Source organism: Cannabis sativa, chromosome 5 (genome assembly GCF_029168945.1).
Source record: "Cannabis sativa cultivar Pink pepper isolate KNU-18-1 chromosome 5, ASM2916894v1, whole genome shotgun sequence".
NCBI lineage: Eukaryota > Viridiplantae > Streptophyta > Magnoliopsida > Rosales > Cannabaceae > Cannabis > Cannabis sativa.
Window position 1 is genome coordinate 46,562,853 of NC_083605.1, and position 11,598 is coordinate 46,574,450.

The window sequence follows — 11,598 nt, forward strand, 5'->3', positions numbered from 1 at the left end:
ATGATTGTTGGAATACCCCAAGAAAGTGCACTGTTGAGATCTATACTCCATCTTGTGGTGATTGTAGGGTCTTAAGTAAGGGAAACAAGCACACCTAAATGACTTCAAAATAGTATAATTAGGTGTGTTGCCAAACAAACATTCAATGGGAGAAATGTGACATATAACAGGTGTGGGCAACCTATTAATAGTGAACACAACACACTAAAATGCAAACCACCAGTAAGAGAAGTCCAAACCAGATTGTGTTAGGATGGTTAAACCTGTTTCAGTAATATTCCTGTGCTTTCTCTTAGCACGACCATAATGTTCATGTGTGTGTGGACACGAGTGAGTGAAAAGAATACCTTGATCACTCAGAAATCTAGTAAAAGTCCTGTACTCTCCACCCCAGTCAGCCTGTAAATTCTTTATAGGTAAATTAAATTGCTTTTCAACCATGCTTTTGAACCTAACAAAGGTATCAAAGGCTTGATTTTTCTCAACTAAGGGAAATATCCAAGTGTACCTACTATAGTCATCTACGAAGTGGACATAATACCTATAGCCATCTTTAGCAGTAATGTGGGAGGGACCCCAAAGATCTATGTGAATTATTTCAAGGGGTTTAGAGGCTCTGTTAAGTGATATACGGAAGGCCTGCTTATGGTTCTTTCCTAGTTGACAAGCAGTGCAAAATTGCAATTGTTTGAGGGAGCCTGTATGAGGAACCAGAGGTGAAATTTTGGATAAAACATTTGGAGAGGGATGTCCAAGTTTTAAGTGCCATGTATTAACATGGTTAAGTTGAAATGTATGAAAAATAGAGGGATTATTGTCAAAAGAGAAATTGTCAATGTTATTTATTTCAAACTTGGTATAATTGTGAGATTGCATAACATTGCATTTACAAGAATTGGAAATATAAGATTCAGACTTAACAATTGTACTAGATGTATTATGACACCGAGGTGATTCCTGGTAACTTGGACCTAGTGTGGTGTCTCCTAGCTGGTACAACTTGCTCTTAAGTTTCTCTTTGAGAAGAACTCTCTCTGTTTACTTGTCATTAACAAAATAGCAGGTTTTGTGAAATTCAAGGAAAACATTATTATCATTAGTCAATTGAGAAACACTAACAAAGTTCTTTGTAATGGTACGCACTTGAAGAACATAATTCAATTTTAATGGAAAATTAGTAGAAAAGGGTAGAGAAGTTGTACCAATGTGAGAAATAACCAGCTTCTTACCATCTCCAACAACAAGAGAGTGAGGACCATGGTAAGAGGCTGAGCTTTCAAGATTTTGTGGATTATTTGCCACATGATGAGTAGCATCCGTGTCCACAAACCAACAATTATCATCCCCAAAGTCTAGAACAAAGGATTTTGAGAATACTTATCGATCATACTCCCAATCTTGTACAATAACAAAGGCACGAGGTGCGATAGTTCCTGGTTTGGGAGTGACCCAAGATTTCTCAAATCGGTAGTGATAAGTGGGTGTTGTGTTGCCAAATCGAAGACAAACTTGGCATTCAGGTTGATTAGATTGATTGACTGGTTTTTGGTAGCTTCGACCCTGTTCTGGGTGCCTTGAGGTGGTCAATAAGCGTTGGATCTTGAATTGCCATATGTCAGATTAGCTTGTATTTTCATGGCTAATTCATTAACAACATTGTGATTGTCCAATCTGCTTTCATGAGAGAGAAGAAGGGCCTGAACTTCTTCGATAGAAAGAAGATCACTTCTTGCTGTAATGCCTGATACAGCAGAGTCGTACTCTGGTTCCAATTCATTCAGGAGTTGGAGAATGATATCTTGATCATTGACAACAGAGCCTGCGACAGCTAAAGAATCTACAAGATTCTGAACTTCGTCAGTGTAATCAGAAATCGAGAGATTACCTTTACGAATGGTAGAGAATTGACTCTTTAGCTAAAGAAGCTTGGCACGAGACTTACTGTTAAATCTTTGTTCCAGGGCTTTCCAAATAGTGGAGGATGACTGAAATTCGCAACAGAAGCAAGAGTACCTTTAGACATGGAGGATCAAAGCCATGACAAGAGCAGCTGATCCTTCTTTTTTCACTAAGCAAACGTAGGATTTGGATTGCCATTCACCAGAGTAGAGGGATGAGGGACACCATGAAACAAGATATCATCGAGATCATGGCCAATCACAGTGGGAACAACTTGTGATTTCAAGTTGAGGCAATCCAATTTGATCGTAAGAGAAGATGATACAGAATTAGAGAACAGATTCCAAGAAGGAATCGCTAGAGTTGGGGGTGTGGGAGGTGTAGTTGGAGCAAAGTGGCTGGCAGGATCAATCGAGCAGGACTCCATTGACGTGTGTTAGTAGCAATTGATACCATATAATAGAAAAGAAGAAGATGAAAACAGAGAGCATCTAAAAATCAATTTCTTAGCTAGAAACAATGGCATTAAAGAACACACTAAACTAACTAGAGTAAGCTTTTATTTATAGAACCCAATGTTGAGTACAATGCAAGAAAAGAACAAAAGCATAACAAGAAAACTTAATTTGTTACACATTCTCTATTTTATTTTAGAGCATTGATATTGGGCACTAGTAGTGCCTAGCACCCTTAAGATGTGTCGCTTTGCGATTGACTAGCGATACTTCTTAAAAATTATTATATTAAACTATATGAGATCCGATACTAAATTAGACCAATAGCGATATTGACACGTAAGAGGGTGTTTGGCACCACTGGTGCCTTTTAACATTTCTCTTTATTTTATAACCTGCAACTAAATAATACTTAATACTTATAACTACTAGTTGTCATGACTGCCTCTAATTAATCTGAAACTTTACTTACTGACGTGAAATTCTTTCTTTTTATTTTAGTATGCTAAAGAAAAGAATTGTACTCAGATATGAGAGAAAATGAAGATACACAAAGCATAAGAGAGATTCGTGAAAGTGAAGATTGAGATATTTGGTTTTATTAGAGAGTAATACTAAACACAAAGTCACACGTTTTATATAATCATTGTAAATATTCATTAACTTGATGCCAATTCATCTTTCATTTTCATCTCGTATTTGATATTTAGTAGATTTTTAAAATGTAGAGTTGGTTTGGAGTGTACGTGAGGAACACTCATCTATTTATATATTCTAAAATATAGATAATGAGTCGAATTTTTTTTTAAACAAAATAATAACTTATTAACTTAGTTTACCATTAAAGTAATATAGCATTAGCAAGCACATAATAAAAAATTAAGTTTAATTAGTAAACTAATCCAACAAAGAAAAAGAAAACAGTTACTTACAGTGTTACTGACACAATAATTGTTGTTGGTTTTTTATTTGTTTATAATTTTTCACCACATCCCAACATTAAAGTATATAAGGCCAATTTAGAACAGCCTATGATATATGGAAGTGAGGACCACTTTCTTCGTTATGTTATATATATTAAATTTTCACTTTGGCCAATAAGAACTGTATTTCCTATGAACAATATTATCATTTCTATATTACAAAAAATATGATTCTTACTACTTGGAATAGAACAAGCACAAGTTCAAAGTGGGAATCTCTCTTTCTGCTATTTTGATATGGTTTGTTGAGATAACCATAATGCATTATTTCTTTCAAATGAACATGTGGGTTATTTTTATTTGCTTGGTGTTTGTTTCGAAGCAAAACAATTATTAATCAACACATCAATTAATATTATTTGACGATTAATTAATCCGAATGAAAATATAAGGATGAAATACCAATAAGAATAGACATTTGATAGAATCAAATTTTAAAATGTATACAAAAAATTAATAAAAAAAATTATTAAAATTTTCTTATCCTGTTTTTTGTCTTTTATTTTAAAATAAAATATTACTTTAAAATTACATTTTAATACTTCAAAATATAATTAAGTAAAAAAACAAAATAAAAATTATTTCAATTTTATTTTATTTTATTACAGAAACCACTTAAGGTGGCATTTTCATTACTACCAATGTAATATGAAAAAAAATTTAACAATTTTTGTATGCATTTTAAAATTTTATTTTATTTTATTTCCATTCTTATTCTTATTTATATATAAGGAAACCCTTTGAATAAGAATCACTAAAATACAAGGTTAATTAAAATAGGCCATTAAAATATGGGGTTTTAGAGTCTTTAAGTAGGTCCCTTATGATTTCAGTTTCATGGGGTCAGAGATCAAAAAAAATCTTTTTTCTTTCATATTGTCTCTTTTTACTATCTTTACTCAGATGTGTGTGTGTTTTTTGAATTGAGAGTTACTCAGAACAACTACAGCAGAAGAAAGATAAAGCCTTTGAGTTTTTATTTTTTTTTTTGGTGCATGTGAAGTGATCCCCACCTCTTTCTAGCTATGACCACTTGATGAGGCTTTTCTTTTTGTTGGTTTCTTTGATTCCCATCTCATCTATGACTTTCAAACTAAGGTACTCTTTTTTTTTTACCTGTTCTTTTTCTTTGACATTTATTTTTAATCGTGAAAGTGAGTGTTCTGATTCACCAGCACAAAAATAAAAGTGATTTTTATACTACTGCTACTACTATTGCCATTATAACTACCTCTACTACTAGCATAGTGGTAGTAGTGTACCAGTACTACTACTCCATCAACCATGTGTTCTACACTTCATAACAATGAATTTTAGTCGTTTATTCTCTTCATTCACTATCATCTTTTCAAGCTTTCCCATTTCTATAAAGGGTCTTTTCTCTAGATAAAAATGTTGGTTTTGGAATAGTGGTTTTTTTATTTTGGTTGGTGCTTGAAGCTGGAGTGGTGTTGAGTCGAACTCATCTAGGATAATATATCTTGAGATTCTCTGAGGGGAAGTTTTCCAAGGAAAGAATCTGATTTGGGTTCTGGGAAATGAAGAGGTAGGATATGATAGCACAGCAAGTTATTGACACCTGTCCTTGTTGAGAGAGAGAGAGAGAGAGAGAGAGAGAGAGAGAGAGAGAGAGTTTTAAAAGATTTTCAACTTAAAAATTCATGCTTGAATATGGCTACTGGGTTTCAAAACGAGGAGGGGTTGTCACAGCAAAATAACTTCAAGAAACAGCTTGCTCTTGCTGTGAGAAGTATTCAGTGGAGTTATGCTATCTTCTGGTCCATTTCATCCACACAACCAGGGTATGGACTGTCCCACTTCTTATGGTTTACTTTCTTTTTAGTCCTTTTGTTTGTTGAAGGAACTGGGTTTTGTCTAATGTCTAAGATCCTATAAAAATCATAGAAAAGGTGGCCATACCTGTTGTTCTTTCTGGCCTCCTTTAATCTTCAATGAAATGTTCTTTTGTACATGAAAAAAACAAAAGGGTATCAAGATTTGATACTTATTCGACATTGTAACTTTATTTTGTTTCATTCCAAGTAGTTCTTTTCTTTCTTTAATTATATTTACAAACAAATATGCTACCAATCAACAGATCAACTAAACTGACATGTTTGTTAAATGTGCAGAGTGTTGGAGTGGGGTGATGGCTATTACAATGGAGATATTAAGACTAGAAAAACAGTACAAGCCATGGAACTTAATGCTGATCAAATGGGTTTTCAAAGAAGTGAGCAATTGAGAGAGCTTTATGAGTCACTCTCTGCAGGTGAAACCAGTCCACAAGCCAAAAGGCCCTCTGCAGCATTATCTCCTGAAGACTTATCTGAAGCTGAGTGGTACTACCTGGTCTGCATGTCATTTGTCTTCAATATTGGCCAAGGGTATAATAGCTCTTCTTCACCCTTTTACTTTGAAGTTAATCCTCTATCCTAAGCAGTGGTCAATACATATTTATATTTTAAAAGACTTGAAGCTTACTGAATATTGATAATGCCTCATACAATATTTATTTTTTGTTCTCTATAGGTTGCCAGGAAGAACTTTAGCAAATGGTCAACCTGTTTGGCTATACAATGCTCACTATGCTGAAAGCAAAGTATTTGGCCGCTCTCTTCTTGCGAAGGTAACTTTTTTGTTCTTGGTTAATCTAAATTGTAAAATCAAATTACTATTTTCTGGTTTTCATATGAGTTGGAAAACTTGACAAACTTGTTGTTCTGTGTCTTTCTTTCCATGTTGGGTGACTACTTTCTTGCTCAGAGCGCATCGATTCAGGTACTAATACAACTATCTTTCTCCCTTGATTATCTAACCATTAGTTGAGGATCTCTAACTTAGCCTGTTTTTATTTGTGTTTTGTATTCCAGACTGTGGTTTGCTTTCCACTCACAGGTGGCGTGATCGAGCTGGGAACAACTGATCTGGTATTTGTTGTCTCAAAATGCTACATACGATGTTATTACATTTAAGAGCTAGATCTTGATGTCAACTCTTGTACTATTTTTTTTAAAAGGTTCTGGAGGACCATGCTCTCATTCAGCGTGTCAAAATGTCAATTTCTGCCACTCCATACCCTTTAGCTTCTTCTAAGAGGTCAAACTGTAGAGCTGGAAGCATAAGAAATGGCCAAGGTTTTGCATGTGCCATGGTTGATTATGATTTTCTCAACAACAACTCAATCCCAGTTGTAATTCATAGAGAGGAAAATTTGTCTTCTCCTAGTAGCAGCTCAAATGGGTTGGAACCAAATCAACCAGGTGATGATTCTTTGATTGTGGAAGGAATAAATGGGGCTGCTTCCCAAGTGCAAAGCTGGCAAATCATGGATGATGAGTTAAGTAATTGTGTACTTCATTCATTGGACTCAAGTGATTGTATATCTCAGACTCTAGTAAATCATGAAAGAGTTGAACCAGAAAAAGCCCTGTATGAATTGATAGATGATCATCAATTACAAGACCTTCAAGACTGCAATCACATGAAAATGACCCCAGTGGATCTGCGAACCAAAGATTTACACTATCAGGGTGTTCTTTCAACCCTCTTAAAGAGCTCACACCAATTGATTTTAGGGACTCACAATAAGAAATTTCATCAGGAATCAAGCTTTGTCAGTTGGAAGAAGGAAATGTTATTGAAACTTTTTAAACCAAGAGGAGGAACACCGCAGAACTTAGTAAAGAAGATCCTATTTGAAGTTCCTCGGATGCATCTTAACCGCGTAGTTGATTCCCAAGAAGATAATAGCATTGGAAGTGGGGTTTGGAGACCTGAGGCTGATGAGATTGGCATGAACCATGCAATAGCAGAACGAAAGCGAAGAGAAAGATTAAATGAAAAGTTTTCAATTCTAAAGGGAATGGTCCCTTCACTAAGCAAGGTAAATACAGCTCTTACTTAACTCTATGATTAAAAGACATTAACTTCAACATAATATGCATTCACATCTTGTTTGAACAGGAGGACAAAGTGTCTATACTTGATGATGCTATACAATACTTGAAAGAGCTTGAAAAAAGGGTTGAGGAGTTGGAATCTAGCAAGGATTCAACTGATATAGAGCCAAGAACAACAAAGAGAAAACCCCATGATGCCAGAGAGGGAACATCTGACAACTACAGACAAAAGAAGATTAGTAGTGGGAAGAAACAGTTAATGAACAAAAGGAAGGCTTGTGACATAGGTGAAGTTGAGCCAGAGAAAAATCATGATGTTTCAAAGGAATGTTCAGTTGATAATGTAGCTGTCAATATGAAGAATAAAGATGTCATAATTGAGATAAGATGTCCTTGGAGGGAGGGGGTGTTGCTAGAAATCATGGATGCCTTGAGCAATCTCAAATTAGATTCTCACTCAGTTCAATCAACCACTATGGATGGTGTCATTTCCTTGACTATCAAATCCATGGTAAGAAAATTAGTCACAGTTTTTGTAGCTTTCTGTCATTTCAACTTTCATATTATAAATTCTTTTGATGATGACAGTGAGTTCCTTCTCTTTTGCAGATCAAGGGATCAAGTTCTTCAACGGCAGCAAAAATCAAGAAAGCAATTCAGAAAATTACTTTGACATGTTAAAGCTTAAGAGTGAGAAGATATGATCTCATTTTAAGAACCCATTTGCCTCTTTTGATGTGCCATTGTGCCATGGAATAAACTTGTTTCAAGTCATTTAATGTTATTTGGGTTTTAACTAACTGTCATCTACCTCTACTGCTAACATATCTAGAAGGAAATTATCTGTTAAACTATGCACAAAATAACGAAAAATAATGAGCTGATAAAAGAGTTTGATATTCCTTACATAAAAGGCAATGAATTAAATAGGTAATATTACTTTCCAAAGAATTATTCATAAAGGTTTCTTTTGATAGTGTGTAAAAAAAATTGCACAGATTTTGAATAAAGAGAAAGTTAAGACTTTCTTTTTCTTCTCTCAAAGAATTATATCAACTTCAACAACCTGCAAGAAGAAATAAAATTATTCCCTTTCTTTATTTTCTGAAAAAGCTCTTACATAAAGCTGAACTATGCCCAAAAAAAAGGGAGGGGTAAATGATAAAAGTTGGCTCAACTTGCTCTTTGTTTTTTTTGTTGAACCAATGAACTGACATTTAATTAGTACATATATATCTATATATGTATATGTATATATTTCTCACTGATGCTCTAGTACTACTAATCATTTCAGCTACACTGATTTTTGAAACTTATGGTATGGTCCACCAAATTCAAACTGATATGGTTGAAAAAATATTAGTCATTTTCCATTGGACCATTAAAGAGGTCATTTCCAATTAGGCTACGAATATTGTTAAAACTTCAGAGTAGTGTGGTTTTCCATATTGATACTTTTAAAAGGGTGAACATTTTCAGAAAGATCACATTATCAATAAAAACTGAGAAATTAGCCCTTTTTAAAACAAAAAAAATAATTGCATTAATTTCCATATCAAGACAAACAGGGGTCTTTCATAGTAGGAAAGTCAGGTTCTTTGATATAGTCATTTGTAATTATACATTGAGGTTCACATTCTAAGAGCTAGAATCCAAAAAACTAAGAGCTTTAATGATTTCTAAGAAGTACTAATGTCCAAAAGATTGTAATGGTACTCTTTCATCAGATGTAGACAAAAACTATTCATCTCAGCCATTTTGTTTCCATGGTTGATTATTGTACAGCAACAAACAAACATGTCTTTTCCTCTACGGGATAAAATGATGGAATCTGTATGCATTATCTTAAAACACCCAAAATTATGTTTGATGTATTCAATCATTTTTCAATAATTCACTTTTAAAATGAAGAATATATCATATTTCAATATTTTCATAAGGAAATGTTCAATCAAAAAATTCAGCTCAAAAAAATTGAGAGAAAGTTAGGATTAAAAATTTGGAACTGACAAAGTCTAGGGACTAGCCCCCTTGGTTGGGGACCCTTAGAGGACTGGACCAAAATAGATTCTGCTGTGATATGGCAAAAATTAGGCTTGGCTTTATGTTGTGATTTTTAAAGGTAATATTTAACCATTGCATTTAAATGAAAGAGACTTAAAACACTTTGAAATCACCTTAATCATATAACAAACAACGTCCTGAAATTGAAAGCTTAGACCCAAGTTTCATATTTGACTTCTAGGATGAGTGTGGTAAGGAATTCTTTCAAGTTGCAAGGAAAGATGTTTACTAGCTTAACTCAAAAATTAGAGAACTACCCCAACTTTCGGGGGTATTCATCCGATCTAATTTGCACTAGTGCATTCGATCCGCACAAAGTGCGAATTTTATATTTTAGATCCAATCTATTCCTCGTAGCAACTCAAATCCCATCCAATTCAATCCCTAAAAGTGCGGATTGGATCAGTTATTTTGAATTGGCTACTTTTTAATATTGAATTATCTAATATTTATTAAAAAAATATTTTTTTTGTATAACTAGCAACAAAATAAAATAAATTATTGTGTTTTTATGTTTTGGATCCAATCCAATCTGCATAGTAACTTAATCCAATCCAATTCAATTCCCAAAAGTGCGGATTGGATCGGTTATTTTAAATTAGCTACTTTTCAATATTGAATAATTTAATATTTATTTTAAAATCTATTTTTCATATAACTAACAACAAAATAAAATAAATTATTGTTACTTTATGTATCAAACAACAAACTAAAATAAATAAAACAAAAAATAACAAAAAATTTTTTTTGAGGAAAACAAAAAAAAAAATAACAAATTTAAAGCAAGACGAAAATAATTATATGTATAAAAAAATATTTAACATTGTAAATATGAATAAAATTTACATTACATATACTATATTTTGAAATATATTTATATAATATGTATTACATTTTTAATTTTTATTATTATATTAAAATATTAATTGTATATATAATTTTTAAAATATATAAATATATATATTGGATCGGTTATTTTTACATGTCAATTAACATCCAATTTATACAAGTGTGGATTTTAGATTTTCTAATCCAATCTAATTCGCACAAGTGCAGATATTCACACTGCGGATTGGATTGGATTAAATTGTACGGATTGAATTAGATTGGGTACTTTATGAACACTATAGTATTATAAGGATTTTAGTAGGTATTCAAATTATAAGATATTATCATATTTTAAAAGGGTATTTTTTTTTTAAATGGATGCTTTAAAGGGTTTATACATGTAGCCAAAAAAATCATATAATATAAAAGTAGTTTATTGTATTTTGTTTAAATATTTTTTCATAAATTTATATTTGAGATTGTATTTAAAATTTATGTTTTATTTTAAAATTATTATGAGTAATACAAAATAGAGAAGAAGATGAAGAGAGAAAGAGAGAAAGAGAATGAGAATTTCTAATAAGTTTATTTTAATAGGGTGAACACTTATTTATACGAAAATATGACTAAAAGAATGATAAACTAAATCAATGTAATAAAGGAAAATACAATCAAGTATTTACGGTGATAGATGATTTTGGTGATTTTGACATTTATTTTTAATATTTTACAACACTCTCCCTTGGATGTCTATAATAACTGTTTACGCAGATTTTCGTTAACGAATAATGAGCCTTTTTTCGTAATAAATTAAACATAGATATATATAGGAAAATTAATAAGTATAATAATTATAATCGCACCAGATATTTTACGTAGTTTTGCAGTTAAATCTGCATACTCCACGAGTCTATCTTATTCAAGATATTTCTAAATATTTGATACAATATTATAACTAGTGATCTTTTTTCTCTCAAAGATTTTTTTGTCTCTTTTTTCTGTAGGATCTGCCCCTATTTATAGGAATATAAATTGACAGTTATTTACATTTAAATTGAATTACATAACTGTTTCATGAAACGTGGGATTTGATCACGTTTCATTAAAACACCTGTAGATAACAGTAGATAACCGCATAACAATTTATCATTCTTATCTTCAAGGTGGTTGATGTTGACGTGCGACTGTGGTATCTCGCTTTGTATATAGATGACCAATAATAACTCGGTTTAATCATATGCCTTCTAGCAATGGCATGAGCCACAATATACTGGGCAAACTTAAGAACTGCTCTATGACCATAAGGCCTCGCAGACTGGACAATCATGTCCTACATGTTTCCAAGTTGTTACACTTAGTTATTATAATGTGGAATATACACTAAGTGTTTCAATAGCTTATTCGTCTCGTAAATATTTTCTTATGTGTAGCGAGGCGGATGTCTCGCTATATATTGCTTGTAGTTAA

The 11,598-nt window shown here is 32.6% G+C and overlaps 2 protein-coding genes across 2 annotated transcripts; one reads left to right on the plus strand and one right to left on the minus strand.

Annotated features, from left to right (window-relative positions):
• Positions 1–204: 204 nt before the first annotated feature.
• On the minus strand, positions 205–2,326 carry LOC133038362 (uncharacterized). Its single transcript, XM_061116485.1, has 5 exons — positions 2,102–2,326; positions 1,943–1,985; positions 1,610–1,885; positions 1,203–1,352; positions 205–698 (listed from the first exon to the last, which is right to left on the minus strand). Exons 1-5 carry the CDS (start codon positions 2,324–2,326, stop codon positions 205–207), a joined length of 1,188 nt encoding a protein of 395 aa, XP_060972468.1.
• Positions 2,327–4,315: 1,989 nt separating this feature from the next.
• LOC115717045 (transcription factor EGL1) lies at positions 4,316–8,039 on the plus strand. Its single transcript, XM_030645986.2, has 8 exons — positions 4,316–5,139; positions 5,470–5,724; positions 5,870–5,966; positions 6,104–6,118; positions 6,211–6,267; positions 6,357–7,223; positions 7,304–7,750; positions 7,849–8,039. Exons 1-8 carry the CDS (start codon positions 5,009–5,011, stop codon positions 7,918–7,920), a joined length of 1,941 nt encoding a protein of 646 aa, XP_030501846.2. The 5' UTR covers positions 4,316–5,008; the 3' UTR covers positions 7,921–8,039.
• Positions 8,040–11,598: the final 3,559 nt, after the last annotated feature.